The following is a 17,220-nucleotide window of genomic DNA, read 5'->3' as shown; positions in this document are numbered from 1 at the left end:
CTGATCATTTTAGTTGCCCATCTCTGTACCTTTTCCAATTCCAATATATATATTTTTAGGATGGGTGACCAGATCTGCACACACTATTCAAGGTGTGGGCGTACCATGGATTTATATAGAGGCAATGTGATATTTTCTGTCTTATTATCTATTCCTTTCTTAATGATTCCCAAAATTGTTTGCTTTTGTGACTGCTGCTGCACATTGAGTGGATGTTTTCAGAGAACTATCCACAATGACTCCAAGATCTCTTTCATGAGTGTTAACAGCTAATTCAAATGCCATCATTTTGTATGTATAGTTGAAATTGCTTTCCCATGTGCATTACTTTGCATTTATCAACATTGAATTTAATTTGCCATTTTGTTGCCCAGTCACCCAGTTTTGTGAGATCCCTTTGTAGCTCTTCGCAGTCTGCCTGGGACTTAACTATCTTGAGTAGTTTTGTATCATCTGCAAATTTTGCCACCTCACTGTTTACCCATTTTTCCAGATGAATATGTTGAACAGTACTGGTCCCTGTACTGACTCTTCAAGGATACCATTATTTATCTCCCTCCATTCTGAAAACTGATAATTTATTCCTACCCTTTGTTTCCCATCTTTTAACCAGTTACTGGTCCATGAGAGGACTGCCCTCTTATCCCATGATGGCTTACTTTTCAAAAGTTAATTTAAATTAAATACATTTAAAAAAATTTTTTTTTAGAAATCTAGATGTTATGTGTTTTGATGTAACTTGCATTTTCCTTATGTTAAATTTGCATAATCCTAATAAAACATTTACTTTATTCATATCTCTTTTATATATCTCATTGGACCTGACACTCCCCTGTAAATTCAAACACCCCCCCTAATTTCAATTCCTGGGGAAACCACTGGGGGGTTCTGACCTGGGGTAGGGGGGTCGGGCTACAGGAGGGGGTGCAAGGTGCAGGCTCTGGAAGGGAAGCGCTTACCACTGGTGCTTGGAGCTGCCCGTGTGCACTCACCTTATAGTAGTTTTGTCTAGGCTGTATTTCTCTAGTTTGTTTATGAGGAGATCATGAGACTTCATCAAAAGCCTTACTGAAGTCGAGCTATATCATATCTACTGCTTCTCCCCATCCACAAGGCTTGTTACCTGTCAAAGAAGGATATTAGATTTGTTTGACATGATTTGTTCTTGACAAATCCATATTGATTTATCTGATTTTCTTCTAGGTGCTTACAAATTGATTGTTGATTATTTGCTCCATTATCTTTCTGGATACTGAAGTTAAACTGACTGATCTATAATTTCCTGGGTTGTTCTTATTCCTTTTTTTGTAGATAGGTTCTATATTTGTCCTTTCCCAGATCTCTCCCATCCTCCGAGTTCTCACAGATAATCGCTTATGGCTCAAAGATCTCTTCAGACAGTTCCTTCAGTATTCTAGGATGTATTTCATGAGGCCCTGCTGAGCTTAGGACATCTAACTCATCTAAGTAATTCTTAATTTGTTCTTTCACTATTTTATCCTCAGATTCTACCCCATTTACATGGATGTTCACTATGTTAGTTGTCCAATCACTGCTAACTTTGATGGTGAAAACCGATACAAAAAGGCATTTAACACATTGCTGCATTTTCTGTTGTCTTTCCCTCCTTATTGAGTAATCAGTCTACATTGTTCTTGGTCCTCCTCTTGCTTCCAATGTATTTTAAAAATGTTTTCTTGCTACCTTTAAGTCCCTGGCTAGTTTAGTCTCCAATTTTTGCCTTGACCTTTCTAATTTTGTCCCTGAAGGCTTGTTTTGTATGTGTTTAAATATATATATTCATCCATTGTAATTCAACCTCATTTCCACTTTTTGTACGACTCTTCCTTGAGTTTCAGGTCACTGAAGATTTCCACTTCCTTTCTTTCATCCAATAGAAGGGAGTAGCGCAAAGAAAGGGCATATAATGTATTCTCTATGCACTCAAACCTGCCACTAGTGGAATGGGAACACAAGAATGCAGGAACCTATTGCTTATATGGTATCTTTAGAACAATTGCCAATCCCATAAATTCAAAAATCATGAGTCAGATGCCCAAAAATAATGAGATTGGGCCAAAAATTGCAAACTATTTTCAAAATATTATATTGTTTATTGTCCTGTCTTTGGATTTTTTTGAACTTCCTCTGCACGCCCTCCCTCTCCCCTGCTCATGTATATTACAAATACAGTGTCACCTCATCTCCCAAACTTTACAGAGTAAGGTGATTTTTGGCCCCTGCTACAGGAGCTCTTACTAGAAGACTCAGCTGAGATCAAATGACAAAGATTTGTGTTAAAATGCCACCTGATGGTGCAGAGCTTCCAGCTTCTCCCCAGAGCCCAAAATGTTTACTAATTCTGTGTTCCACTGCCTAGCCCAACAATTAGTTCTGCCCCACCATTCATCTGCTCCTCGCCCCTCAGCACACCTCTACTCCTTCTGCAATTGTGAGGGCTTTTCACCCCTGCTTCCAGGATTGGAATGGCAGCTGTAGCAGGGGCCTATTCTCTTCCAGACTTGATGGTGCACTGGTGGAAAGGGAAAACTGACTGACCCATTTTTCAGAGGGGGAAAAAAAGCCTTGAACTGCTGGAAAATTTCTGCTTCCTCTTCCTTTGCTGTGAAAATATTATGAGCTGCTCCCTCTCCCCATCCACATCTCTTCTCTTCTCCCAGAGCGGGGGCACCAGTACTATCTTCCCCTGCAGCAGTTCTGATTGGAAGGCAGTAGTGCCTAGTGGATAGGACACTAGACTTAGACTCAGGAATCCTACAGCCAAGTCTTGGCTTTGACATAAGCCTGCTGGGTAACTTTAAGCATGTCATTTCACCATGAGGTGCTTGAGTTTCCCATGCATAAAATGGGGGGGAATTATACTTACCTCCTTTGTAAAGAACTTTGAGCACTTTTTGATGAATATGCAATAGCTGGGTATTATTATGAGTAGCTGCTCCTCCACAGGAGACAGGTACGTAGGGAAGGCAACCAATCAGAGGAGCTAGTCCCCCTGGCCAGTGACGAAAATCAACCTTCTGGAGTTATTGCTAGGCTGGCTCTAGCAAGGCATTATTGACCATTACACCTGACACTGCTCTGGGGCATTTAACAAGCAAATGAGCCGTCCTCGCCTCCAGACGCCGCCAGTCTGTTTACAGGAGGGCGGGGCTGCAGGTGCAGTCCAAGGACCGCCCCCGTTTCCAGCGGCACGTGCGTTTCCACCGTCACGCCCGCCCTCAGCGCCCCCTCGCCTTCGCCTGCGGGGCTTCGGCTGCCAGGCTTGGTCTCTGCCAAGGGGCGGCGCCGGCGTCGCGGAGCAAAAACGCTGTAACCGCGGCCAACCACGAGGCCGGGGGAGGGGGGCACACGACAACCCCAGGGGCGGTCCCCAGAGAATACGGCTCCCGGCATGCAGCGCGGCTGAAGGCGTCCCGTGACCGGCGGCCGGAAGTGGAGGCTCCGGAGCGCTAAGGGCTCCTGCTTTTGTACGGTGGCCGCGAGGGGCCAGCCGGCTCGCGGTGCTGGAGTGAGCGGGCCGAGCGGGGAGGCTGTGGCTCCGTGCGGGGTGAGCGGCTCCCCCTGTCCCATCCGTCGGCTGGGGCGGAGGGAGCGTCCGGGTCCCGCCCGCGGGCTGGAGGGGCGAGCGTGGCTCCTGCGGGCCCCCATGGGGTCGGGGCAGCGGGAGAGGGTGGAGCCCGCGTCTCTCGGGGGACGGGGACAGGAGTGATTCCTGAGGGGCCATTTCCAACGGGGCGTGTTTGGGGTGGGGGGAGCGCCTAATTCCCCCCCCTCAGCTGTGGGGTGAGCTTCTCTGTGACCCCTTGCGGGGGGATGGAGAGAAGCGCCTCTCAGGTGGGGTGATCCCCGGAAACTGCCGAGGGTCTCGCCAGGGTGACCTCACGACAGGGCATGAGCCCGTCCTGGGTGCCATGGGGTGGCTGGCTGGTGCATGCCTCGGTGCCGTGGGGAGGGCTGCAGTGAATAGGGGAGAGGGATGCTTAGTGAGAGGTATGTGTCTTCCTGTCTGATTCAGTTTTGGGGCATGGGGAGCAGGTTAATATCTTAATTAACATGCTTTTCCATCTAGGGAAACAATCCTACCCAAAGAGAGGGAAGCAAAGAGACTGCTTGAGTGAGGTGGTATTTGAGGATGGTTTAATTATGCCAGCAGGAGAGTGCTCTACTGCTGGCATAGAGCGGCTACACAGGAGACCTTACAGCGGTGCAGCTGTGCTGCTGTAAAGTCTGTAGTTTAGACATAGCCTTAATGCAGTATGTCCATTCTATAAGGGCTGCAAACTTTGTGTTCTTTAAACAACAGCGTAAATTCTGTAGTAGTTGATGCCTTAGGCCTCACCAGAGAGCTGCTCACTTGCTGTTGATGAGTGAGCAAGCAAAGTTTTCAATACCTTCAAGGGTTTTAAAAAAATTCAGTATGTGTATTTCATTTCATTATTGTATTTTTCATCCATCTTTTCCTCTTATCCATGCTTTATCATTCAAAGCAAGCACCTGTAAACTTTGTTCATAAAGTGCATGTGTATCTATGATGCCTCTTAAAATACCTAGCCAGTTATATTTTGTAGTACAAAATAAAGTTGTGAATAGCTTTTTATTCTTAAGAGGATACAAAAATGCAGTGTGACACCCTTCCTGTTTTCAGCAGTGCGATACTAACATTCAAGAGCCTTTAGAACAAACAAATCCCAGAAGAATCAGTATCTCTCTTCTCTCAATGAAGTTGCTAACAAGGGTAGTTTGCAAAACTAGCACTAATTTCTGCCAATTTAAGTACCAAGGGATAATCTGAAACAGTTCCTAAAGGTCTGCCTGTCAAAAGCTTTTACTCAGCATTAAATCCTGAATGGGTAAAATGTTCTATCTTTGTCTGAGATAAGCTTTTTCTTTTCACCTGGCCTTCAAGGACACTGTTTTGAAATACCCTTTACATTTATCAGAGTGTAATTTATTGACTGTCTGAATATGTGGTTTTTGTTAGAAAAGTGACTGTAAAAATCATATCTTGGCATTCCATATTTGGTCTCTGTCAATGACTTCCATATGAATTTTGCACACTGTCATTACTGCAAGTGCAGTCTCTTTTTTCTGAAAAACAAACTGGTTTTTTTCTTCTCATATCACCAATAATAAAGATCCTGGAATCCAGAATTTCTCTGGCAATCTCACTGGTGATGCATAAAGCAGAATAGATTAGAGCTTCCTCTTCTGTAGCTAAATTAGTTAATACATTAGGCTGTTAGTAAAAAGTCAGTAAAAACTTTCCACAGTACCCAGAGGTGCCTGATACCACTCAGAGAATTTTGTGTGTATGGTATCTTCTGGCACTCTGTACTGTAGGATTATATTAATGTTTCTTATTAGACAACTTCTCAAAATTATAATAAACCTTTACTAGAGAACAGAAGCTTTAGGTTTTAGAGTGGGCTTGCAGCAAGCAGTATCTGTTGGGCCTGATTCTCTTCTCACACTGATCTTACTACTATAAGGCCACTGATTTCAGTAGAGTTGCTCCTGATTCCTGTCAGCATGAGAATTGAATAGCCCAGTGTTTTTTCTCTCAAAGTGAAAGAAATTTGTCTATTTGAACTTGATTATTCTTTTCAATATTATACTAAACACAGGAGGATTTCTAGGAAAGAAATGTATGAGAGTAAAAAGAAAAGTGTACCAGTGTGACTAGCATCTTTTAGGAATAAACAAGATTTGTGTTTCTCTTCAGAATAGTAGAGTTTCTTTCATTCCTGAGGCTAGGCACAGAGAGCTTTTATAACTATAGAGGCCATTGGTTGCCATAAATGACCATCCTTGATTGATCTTATGGGAGCAATAACAGAATTATGAAGAAGCTAATCTCCAGCTCCCTCAGATAATCATGACTGTTATCCCTGTTACTTGTCCACAGAAAGTCTCTTCTTTTCTTCCCTTCTTAATTTTCCTCCAAAAACAACACACACACAAACCCTAAAGGACCTAGTTAATAAAGGAAAGGCTGTTGAGTTGTCACTCTTTATGAAGCTTTGTTTGCCGTGTTTCTATTAGTAAAATAGTCGTTAATTTATTTCTTGGTTAATGTGACTAAACAAAATGAAAACTAATACCAGAATTGCCTCTTTCTGTCAGGGAGAAAAAAAACTTAGAAGGGGATGTTTGACAAGTTTCAACCTAAATCATTCCATGGATGAGGAGGACAGTGTTTACACTCTTGTGCCATAGGCTGCATTTTCACCCCCCACTGTACAGAGCTGTGGAGACACTGCCTTGTAACTTCTCAGTGGCTCTGGGGACCTTGACATCTCTTCTCCATCCTTATCACTGAGATAACTCCATCGGAGTTATGCTGCCAGGACTTTCCTTGGCGTTGGCTGCCCAAGGTGGAGGGGGAAAGGTAATACAACCTTGTCCCACTCATTTCTGTTCAGATCCTAACCCCCAATGAAGAGCCTCTCATGGGAAGGGGAGTTTTGGCTTTAGATTTCCAAACTTTTAAAGGGAGGAAAGTGGATTTAATGTCTGTGATGGTGTTGCTCATGTTTCAAGCCATTACATTATAATAGTAAGCTCTCTCATTTGATAAAACACCGAGTGAATTATTCTACTTGGCTACAAAGAGGGCAATGACAATAATGATGTACCTGTATGCCAATATCCGTTTTTGAGGCTAGAAAATTATGGTCTTGTAGCAGGGACTGTTAATTCTTTCACCCTTTTGTTAAAACTTTTGTTCTACTTAGCATAGGCAAGAAAATGCTCCTGAACCAAGTATTTTAAAGTAAATGTGTTTCTGATGAAAGGTGCCAGCTTGACAACTATAGAAACTGAAATCCTCTATTTATTGGCAAAGCATGTGCAATTTTGGCAGTTGTATTGATCAATAGCAACCTTTCCTATTACGTGGCACTGATGGACAGACTGCCAAGGGAGTTCTGTTCAGTTTTCTCAGACCTCTTAGGAGAAGAAAAAAATCAGGTGAGGGTAGTATGCAGCTTTTATGTATTATAAAGAAATGGGGCATTTGAAAGCTGAATCAATTTGTGCTGCAGCTTCTAACATGTTAGTAAGTATGCACTGCATTTCTCATTGTTTGATTATTCCAGGAATCAGTTTCCCTTCCTTGACAACTTATAAGTAGCTTTTTAAAACGTTAAGTGAATTAGTTTGCAAGGTAATTGCTGCTCCCACCATTTTATGTATTCGGTCTAGTTATGTTGCTAGATTGTGATCATTTTGGCAACATAACTAGACCAAATACATAATATGGCCAAAGTGATCACATTCTAGCAACATGACTAGACCAAATACATAAAACTTATGTATGAAAAACCTTTCTCTTTTGTACAAAACAAGATAAAAGTAGAAAGGAAACTACAATTAGCCTGTACATGTGATTAGAAGCGATGTAAAGTACACTATAAAAGATTTCTAGAAAATATTGATGGAATAAATATATTTAATTTTACAATCTTCTATAACAAATTGTTTCTATACAGAATAGTCTCAGTTCTGTTGCACATAAAACCTGTTTTCAGTAACTATTTTCTACCTTTTCCTCCACAAGCTCAACACCTTCCTCTTTGTCTTCAGTCCCACCTCTCTCCCTACATCACCTCCTCATCAACTCTCTCTCTCTCTCTCTCTCTCTCTCTCTCTCTGCGTTGGAAAGGTCTTGTTTATCTGAAACCAACACTGCAGTGTCCTTTTTTTTTTATTTATTCATTTTTTAAAAAGGGTATTATTTTTGTGCTCAGAATCCTAGATGTGAGCAAAATAAACTTCTAAAATTCTCTGGAGTAGAGATTCAACCATTCTGCACTAACTACAAATTGAAACTTGAGTGAGCGGTCACATACACTAGTGTGGTCTAGATCAGTGTGTGGAATAGAGAGCCGATGGAGGACATATTTTGTTTAGCTTTGTACAGTAGTTTTATTGTATATTTGGAATTAAATGCTTTTATTACATATTCCTAGAACATATGATTGTTTCCTCCTGGAAGTGGATGATTCTGAAAGTTTGTTATTGTTTCTGGTCATATTAGGTTTAAGTACCTAAGCATGCTGGTGATACTATACAATGTATACTCTGTGCCCATAGTTATGTTTGTTTTTTGTTTCTGCAGTAACAAATTCATATCTTGCAAGACAGTGATGGCTTTTTCTCTAGAATTTGAATATGGAGGCCACAGGGACAGATGAAGTGGAAAAGCTAAAATCCAAGTTTATGTCTGCATGGCACAACATGAAATACAGTAAGTGAAACAGTGGATAAAATCCAGACTCCATTGGAGTAAATAGTTTTGCCATTGACTTGGGGGTGGGAGGCAAGATTTCGCACAATAAGTGTACTTGTATAAGCTTATTAATAAAAAATGTAACTTGGACTTTGAAACCAATTTGTACTTCAACAATAAACTAAACAATTTGTGAAAACAAACTCATTTAGATGTTCTCTTCAATTTAAATATTTTAAGGATTTGTTTTTTCAATGACTGACTGACTTAGATCAGAAAAACAGATGGGCATTAAGCACAGATGACATGAGAGTTTTTGCATAGGATCTTAAACAGAGAAGTTGTAAAATCAGGCTATTCTAAGACCACAGCAGTACAGCTTGTAGCATAGATGCTTCTTACATTGATAGAAGAGGCTTTTCTGTTAGTGTAATTAATCCATCTGTCCAAGAGGTGGTTGCTAGGTTGATGGAAATTGTATCTACACTGTAGGGTTAGGTTAACATAGCCATAAGACTCAGGGCAGGAAATTTTTCACAGCCCTGAGTGACAAAGGTAGGTCTATCTAATTTTTAGATGTAGACCAGACCTCAGTATGAGCTGTTCTCATTGGTAGTGTATTTTGATAAAGTTAAGACTCTGATGGAGACAGGATTTGACCCAGAGTCAATGGGATATGGATTTCACCCTTTGTCTCTTATCTTTTAAAACAGTTCAGAAGTAGGCAAATCTCAAAACTTGGTAACGAGGAATTTAGTTAGTTTTTTTAACCCTCAACCTCCCAACCCTAAATCAGCCTTTATCTTAATCTTCCCATTTCCACTCAAGGCCTGAGGTGAAAATTCACATCTTAAGTCAGTGGGAGTTATTTTTGTGTGAAGACTGCAGGATTTCGGCCTAAATATGGGGGTAGGGGGAGAGGATTTGGTGAAATATTTCCTAATATTAAATATTCAGATCAGAGCGTGCAACAGTTAAGATTAAACATGCAACCTTAATTCTACCCTTTGTGGCTATATGTTACGCTATTGTGTTTCTCAGTGAAATATGTACGTGTTGAAGTTCTGACAGCAACATTAACTCACCCATTTTGCGCATATACATATAATAATTTTTTTATTCCTGTTTTTCTCAAATATGCATCTTAATCTTGTGACTCAATGTATACAGTAAAACTTGCAGAATATGCAGTGTGGCTGTTTTAGTATTGCTGTTGGAAGCTTAATTTTTTAGTATTTTTTAAAAAAATCACAAAATTAAACTGTGTAGTAATGAGTTCATGCAAAAAGGCAGAGTTAACAAGTTCAAACTTAACTTTTGTATTTCATGACTTCATTGCTTACCTATGCAATTTTCAGGTTGCATAACATCTTATGTGGGTGATACTGTATTTACAAGGGCTAAGTTATTTTAAGCTTGTTGACTATAAATCCATTCAATGTGTAAAACGTAGTATCTGTTTGAATAATACAGTCTATAAAATAATTCCAGTTCATTGTGGTGTTTCCATGTTCTTACTAACTTGTGTGACTTTTTGTATAATCAAAATGCTTTTGGAAGTGTGTTGAAATATTTCAGCCACAAGCTTTTGTTTGCTTTGTATCTCTTTTAGGCTGGGTATTGAAAACAAAAACTTACTTTAGCAGGAATTCTGCTGTCATCTTACTGGGAAAATGTTATCATTTCAAGTCTGATGGTAAGTGTAAAGGATTTAGTTAGTTTTGATCCCATTTTGGCACTGCTCTGTGAAGTCATTGTAATCATCTACCAAAACCCTTTATTAATAGAGAATTAAAGTTCACAATTTAAATATGGAAAAGTTGGAATATTCTCAGTTAAGTTTCCAAAACCAGTCTTAATATCTGCCCCATCCCACTGTTCGCACATAGGCCAGAGAACCTAGCCATTGTCAAATCAGACTTCATCCTTTGTGTGCATAAATTTTATAACCTATGCTTGAGTTTACTCATCTGTAAAATGGATATTGAGGCTTAATCAAAGGTACTGCATAAACTCAGCCTTGTTCAGGAGAATGAAATGGTAGTACCAGCATCAGAGTAACACCTTCCTTGATGATTTCCTAGTCTCTTAACTCTTCTCTGGGCAAATTTGCCCTCTTATGGGAACCGTTGTCGCAGCATGCCTTGCTTGGTTTGGCCACTTAGATTTAGCAGGACCAAGCAGCTGCAGACCTAAAATGGCTGTTTCAATTGACAGCTGCTGCCTGAATCATTCTTTGTTTCAGCTGCTACATACCTTTATATTTCTCCTCAGCTTTCCCTACTTGTTGCTGAGGAAATACTGCAGTCTCCTACGAAATTCCTGTTTTTTAATAGTATACTTTTATTGTAATTATATTAACAAAAGCCCTGTGTCAGTTAATTTCAAAGCTGTAACTTATGTTTGTCTTGCAGAACCCGGTGAACTCTCTCCAGATGGATCCTGCTTGGATATAGTTGACACAGTCATTTCTGGAAACGTAGAAGAGTTTCGTAAAGATTTTATTTCTAGAATATGGTTGACTTACAGAGAGGATTTTCCTCAGATAAAAGACTCTGCTTTGACAACAGACTGCGGTTGGGGTTGTACACTGAGAACTGGCCAGATGCTGCTGGCTCAAGGGCTTGTGCTTCATTTTCTTGGTAGAGGTAAGCGTGAAGAGTAGATCACTTTTTGGTTTTGTCAGGAGGTAGAATCAAGCATCAGGATGCAGGTGGCCCTTTGTTAATGATGAGGAACATGTGTCAGCCTCTGCATGTGCATCCATTAAACTTAGCTAGCTAAAGTGTTTGCTTGCTTTTGATTCTGGACTGCTTTTTAAGGATGTAGGAATTGCTTTACTGGATTAGACTAATGGTCTGGCTAGTCCAGGAACCAGTTTCTGATGATGGTGAATATTAGCTGCTTCAAAGGAAGCTGCAAGAAACCCTGTGAAGTTAATTTTCATTGTGGACAAAACTTCTTCCTAACCCTTATTATCCAGAGGTTAGCTTACAGCTGAAGTATAAGAGTTTATGTCCATTTCAAAACTCCTAACTAAAAAATAAAACAAAACGCACACCTTTACTTGAGTAACTGCATCTTCTTGTTATCCATGTAAATGTTCAATCCTTTTTAGAGGTTCTTGACCTCAGTGATATCTTGTGGTAATGAGTTCCACTGTCTAATTGTGGGCTATGTGCAGAAAGTATTTCCTTCATCAGATTTAAATTTGTCATCTTTCAGTTTTCTTTAATTTTTGTACGAGAGAGGGTTAACAGAAGTTTCTGCACGATTCACTGTTTTTGGTTTTGTTTTTTTCCCTCATGGGGCTTGGAAAAATTATTTTTCTGCTTCCCTTTGTGTTTTTCTTATCTTAACCTTGTTCTTTCAAGATATACCGTCTTACAGCTGCAGTCTCCTTTGGGGGAAAAAGAATTGCTTTCTGGGGTTGAGCATATTACCTCTCATGCTCTCCCCAGTCTTATCAAACCCAAGAGGCGATAAACTGGAAATACAAAGCTGTTTCCTGCATAGTAGTTTGTGTCAGGACCACTAGGTCTGCAAGCCAGCCACCTTCTCAGTATTTCATCCTCTTTCCTTCCTTTCCTTCTATGATATATATATATCCATTCCCTGTTGATCAATTCCTGTGCTGGGTTGGCTGCCCCCATTGTCAAAGGCCTTTCAACCCTGTCAGTTCCAAACTCTGGTTTGTTGCAAGGGAGTGTGTTGTTTTGTTTACTCAGCCATGAGGCCTATATTTATAACTAACATACAAAACATAAAATTCTGAAGGTCCAGCTCAGTAATATTTTGCAAATATTATGCAAGTCAAGAACCAAAATCTTGCATGGTTCCTATAAAGCCCTAAAACCATCACACCAGAAAATGCAATTTTGACTATTCTTTAGTGATCCAGTAGCAAAATTGATCTGTGGAGTTGACATATCTAGCATTCTTTTTGTTGTAAGCACTTTGTCTGCTCATAAAATATTTTGTTCCATTTGCTCCAACATCCAAACATGAAATTATTGTGTTTGGAGATGGCTTATCCCCTGATCTTACCTCAGTTTCCCCATAAATACAGCTTTTGTTGCACATAAATCTTTTATTTAATTTTTTTTAAAACCCTGCACAATCTGGATAGAACACTAAACATGAATATGCAGGTGAGGTTGTAGGAGTGACCCAATTTAATGTTACCAAAACAAAAGGATCTTGACTAGTCTTAATCTAAAGTGTATTTTTTAAAAACTGCACTTAAAAATAATTCTTATACTATATCCTCACTAATGAGTCATGTGTTGCACTACTTTGAAGCTACCAAGCTCCCACATTTTTGTGGGAGCTCCTCTGTATAGGGAAAAGAGACCTATCTGGGCTACATGAAAGTCTTCTGTCATCATCCTGCCCTCAAGGGATAGTAAATCTTCTTTAGAAAAGCTTTTGGTGAAATTGGGGTAACTGAAATGTGTTGTAGTTACCTCTTATGAAATCTTTCATTGGTTGTGGATCCTTTTCTAGAGATTTTTGATAGTATTTTTTTTAACCAAAAAAACCCTCCACTTAAATGCTACTAATAGCTAAAATGCTTATCTTTCCACAGCTACATGAAATGCTCCAAATACCTTAGAATGATGTTGTCAATAAGTTTCTATTTTTAATTTTTATGTTTTGGAAAGTTTTACATTCAATTTTGTGGTATGTACACAAACATGGCAGCTTGAGATATCAAGGTTCAGGCACAGCTACATCCATTTCATTGTTCTGTTATATTTACATTTGCATCTTCCTTGATTTCTGAATATTCTTATGAAGGGCTTAATATGAGGCCAGAGTTAAGTAAATCACTTTCTATGACTGAAATCTGTTTCTCTTATACATATTAAAGCGGATGTTGTCAAACTGTGATCCATGACGCTCTCTTGTTAGTGCCACAGAGCTGGCAGCTTATAGGGTCTTTTCTCTTCTCATTTCCAGTTGTTTTTACAGGCTTCTTGGCTCTTTATTGGAAAGAAGAGACTGGAGGTCTGTAAAAGCATCTACGAGCAAGGAAGAGGATCAGCCAAATTGCCTGCCTCTACCAATAGCAATGCTATTACCAGCCTTATTCAAGCAACTGCCCTTTTAACAGTGGTTCTCCTCATGATGCTTCCCAGCTCCAGAATGCCCCTCTATTTGTCACCTCCCAAAGAGCTGTACATCCACAGACCTGCTTTCTGAGCTAACGGTGACAACCCAGACCTCATACACACCTGTACCACCATTTATAGTCCCTTCAATGGCTTTCTCAATTTTCCTCTGCCTACAATCTATTTCAATGTTTCTCAGACTGGGGTCGTCGCTTGTGTAGGGAAAGCCCCTGGCGGGCCGGACCCATTTGTTTACCTGCCCAGTCCGCAGGTCCAGCCAATTGCGGCTCCCACTGGCCGCGGTTCGCTACTCCAGGCCAATGGAAGCTGCTGGAAGTGGTGCAGGCCAAGGTACTTACTGGCCGCTGCTTCCAGCAGCACCTGTTGGCCTGCAATGGCAAACCGTGGCCAGTGGGAACCGCAATCGGCTGGACCTGCGGACGGGGCAGCTAAACAAACTGGCCCGGCCCGCCAGGGGCTTTCCCTACACAAGCAGCGACTCCAGTTTGAGAAACACTGATCTGTTTGGTATTTTCATTGGACAAAGTGCAATAGAGGACATTATATTCAGACACAGTACACATCCTGGTAGCTTAATTCTTGAAGATGAGATTTATTTAGCTTTAAAAATGAATCACGAGTTTAAAAAATAATTGTGCAATCTTACTGTATTTTAGACACAATTTACAAATGATTCGTGAAATGTTCACTTTACACCTACCACCATAAAATAGTGAAAAGACACTACTTACAAATCTTAGTCAGGTGGCAATATTCTGATGTCAGCATTATCATTTCCATTTGTATCACTTGCACAGGCCATTTCTATTAATCAGTAGCCTTTGTACTTTGTGGAAAGCTGAAGCTAAATTCTGCCTCAGGACTGCTGGATTCTGTGGCACTCGGATGGAAGTTCTGTAGCAATTTCAGATTAAACAGAAGATGAGATTTTTATTAATAATGAATTATACAATTGGTACTGTTTTTTAATGTAGATACTAAATTCAGTGTACATCATCCCTATAACTTAAGTTTTGATATGCAGTAGAATTTTTGTATTGAAGATGCATACTTGCATCATAGTAGTTATTGGGAGAAACTGGAGGACGTTATAGCATCTGACCAATGTCAGTTTAGGCTTTTAGCAGCTGGACAGACATAGCAAGCAGTCTGAGATTGAGCTGAGAACACTAACTGCAGGTTTATATTAAAATGTTCATCAGTGAAGTAATTTAAGTGACTTTTTAAATAGTCTTCTTTAGGTATGAGAATTCTACTTGTTCATTTCACTGGGCTCACACCTTTTTAGAGCTGTGTCAGGCTTTCTTCAAATTCAGGGATACAACACTACATTTTCAGGTTTGTTTTCATAACTCTGAAGGCTAGAACACAATTGTTTATAAGTGAAGAGCACATAGTTCTTCAGCAGGGATTAATTCCTTGAAAAGTTCAGCAGAATTGTAAAGCACGTGGATATCTAGTTTAATGATATTTACCTCATCTGTCACTCAGACTCATAGACGTTTGAAGGTTTTTTCACAAACCCCTGCTGTTAGTGAATCATTAGTGTTGTGTTGACATGCTGAACCAGTTTATGCCAACTAGGCTAGTAATGTGAACACTGCATGTAAGGCAAACTGTTACAGAAAAAAGAAGTTCCAGAAACATGGACAGGATATGTTTTGCTATAATAGCTAACCTTGAACAGTTCTGTTCTCTAGTACAGACAGTCGTTAAAATTCGTCAAAGTAAATTGTATGTTCTGGAGTGTTACTCTGCTGACTTTTTTTTTTTTTTGACTGATGTGCATTTTGAACATTGTTTGGGAGGATGGTTCTTCTGTTCACATTATAAGAATTCTTCATCCCTGTTTAAAAAAATTAGAAGACTTATCTTAGGAATCAACAAACAAGAAAGAAAAAGAATCAGTCATCAAAGGCTTTGACTTGGATAACCAACAGTTGAACCTTTTTACATGTATTAAATAGTTAACGTATTGTGTTGATGATGATATATGTAAATTCCCCTAATCTTTATCTTGTAATTATACCCTAGCTGGCTAAGTCTGCAGAGTCCACTATATCCTCTCCTGGAAAATCCTGCTAGCATTAATGGCCAAGAAAGAAATGTAATGTACCTAGTGTCTTCCATTCTTCCTCCTTTCTCCTGCACAAATAAAAATAGCACAACCATATTATACTGAGTCGACATTTTTTTGCCTATATTCTTATCAGCAGTATTTGCATGTCTGTGTAAAACACAGATTATTGGTCTTATTAAAAATTGGCACTTTTTTGGTAATTATACAAAAAACTTACTGTTAAGAAATGTAAAACATATCTTTAAAAAATACTCTGTTGCAGCCTGGACCTGGCCGGGTGCACTGAACATTGAAAATTCAGACTCTGAATCATGGACAAGCCACACAGTGAAAAAGCTGACTGCATCATTTGATGCATCACTTACAGGGGGGAGAGAACCCAAGGTCCTGTCAAAGGATCATAAGGAAGCACTAAAGAGAGACTGTGATGACAGTGAAATGAGAGATGAAGTTTATCACAGAAAAATAATCTCTTGGTTTGGAGATTCTCCACCCGCATCTTTTGGCTTGCATCAGCTAATAGAATATGGAAAGAAGTCTGGGAAAACAGCTGGAGACTGGTATGGGCCTGCTGTAGTAGCACACATTTTAAGGTAAAAATATCTTTAAATGATCCTTTGTTATTACAATGCTTTAAATGTTACGGGAGAAACATTTTAGAATTGTCTTGAGATTTCTTCAGGTTAATTGGACACCTAACCATTAATTATTGACTTTGCAACATGTCCATGTTACTGGCAATTTAGAAGAGTTTTTTGGGTTTTTTTAAGAGATAGGAAGAGAAATAGTAGATTCAGGAACTGAAGTATGAACCTCTGTCCAATCTTTTCATTTATTTCTGAAACATTCCTATTTTCCTCCAGTCTGAGCAACAAGAGACCCAAGGTCTCTCCATACCTGATCTTTAAATAGGGCTGCCTTTAATGAAGTGTTCTAAAAACTAACCACTTTTTCAACCTTGGAACATGCATAATATTATAGATTTTTTTTATACTGTAACCCGGGGGCTGTAATGTACTGATAGTGTAATGAAATGTCAGAGCTAAAATTGATGTTTTCAGCATTTCTTTGCACACACCAAATTCTTGTGAAACCATAAATGTATGGGACTATTAATATTATAATTATATTCTAGTAAAAGTAAAGCATCTCTGACATTCAGTATGAGTTTAAAAAAAAAAAGGTCCAATTTCTCTATACTCTGTGCCTTTTATGTACCATTTCTTTGGATACTTTTGATTTTGTTTTTTATAGTTTTATGTTCTAGGTGGGTCCCAGTTTAGCCATAAACAGAATCATTAATAAATCACCTAAGCATGAGAGGTCAAAGTTCATATGTAATTTTTCTACATTTATGTAGATGCTGGAATAATTTCATATACAAGTGTTCTCTGCTTGAATGAGCCTACATTGAAATACTACAGTGTTTGTGCTATGACAGGTGAAGGTTATTTATGTATTTGCCTGTATTTGAACTTCATGTGGTAGATATCTGAAATTGACTTTTTTGTGAAATTTCAAAACAAATATTTTCTACTAATCCATTTTCTAATTTGCAAAAGTATATTTAGCGTCAAGATCCACATGATCAAATCATGCATTCCCTTCAACATAATTCCTACCGTTATTCAAACATTGCAAAGCTTTCCTTTCCTAGAACTCCGCTTCTCCCATACTGAGAATGTATAGTTCTCCCATAACTTGAGAATGTCTGTATTAAATGATTCTTCAGAATATATTGTGAAATAAAGGGA

The 17,220-nt window shown here is 39.4% G+C and overlaps 2 protein-coding genes across 20 annotated transcripts in view; one reads left to right on the top strand and one right to left on the bottom strand.

The window, feature by feature from the left end:
* DOCK7 (dedicator of cytokinesis 7) overlaps positions 1-3,389 on the bottom strand; it is a 172,798-nt gene extending 169,409 nt beyond the window's left edge. For 10 of the 11 annotated variants that reach the window (XM_050961938.1, XM_050961940.1, XM_050961941.1 and 7 more), the window contains exons 1-3: positions 2,888-3,389; positions 2,586-2,739; positions 993-1,123 (exon numbers count right to left, since the gene is read on the bottom strand). In XM_050961938.1, coding sequence (XP_050817895.1) covers positions 993-1,057 — 65 coding nt within the window. In that variant the 5' untranslated portion in view covers positions 1,058-1,123; positions 2,586-2,739; positions 2,888-3,389. The remainder of the gene's footprint in view (positions 1-992; positions 1,124-2,585; positions 2,740-2,887) is intronic. The other variant, XM_050961939.1, reaches the window with a different exon arrangement.
* A 58-nt stretch (positions 3,390-3,447) lies between these two features.
* ATG4C (autophagy related 4C cysteine peptidase) overlaps positions 3,448-17,220 on the top strand; it is an 81,026-nt gene continuing 67,253 nt past the window's right edge. For 6 of the 9 annotated variants that reach the window (XR_007775435.1, XR_007775434.1, XM_050962054.1 and 3 more), the window contains exons 1-6: positions 3,448-3,568; positions 6,145-6,409; positions 8,141-8,269; positions 9,864-9,947; positions 10,666-10,899; positions 15,729-16,059. Coding sequence is in view for 7 of the 9 variants with exons in the window: in XM_050962054.1 (XP_050818011.1) it covers positions 8,194-8,269; positions 9,864-9,947; positions 10,666-10,899; positions 15,729-16,059 (725 nt within the window). In the remaining 2 variants the exon portion in view is untranslated. The remainder of the gene's footprint in view (positions 3,569-6,144; positions 6,410-8,140; positions 8,270-9,863; positions 9,948-10,665; positions 10,900-15,728; positions 16,060-17,220) is intronic. The other 3 variants (XM_050962053.1, XM_050962052.1, XM_050962051.1) reach the window with 3 other exon arrangements.

Source organism: Gopherus flavomarginatus, chromosome 7 (genome assembly GCF_025201925.1).
Source record: "Gopherus flavomarginatus isolate rGopFla2 chromosome 7, rGopFla2.mat.asm, whole genome shotgun sequence".
Taxonomy (NCBI): Eukaryota; Metazoa; Chordata; order Testudines; family Testudinidae; genus Gopherus; species Gopherus flavomarginatus.
The sequence above is the reverse complement of the archived record's forward strand: the minus strand, read 5'-3'. Positions and strand labels throughout refer to the sequence as shown.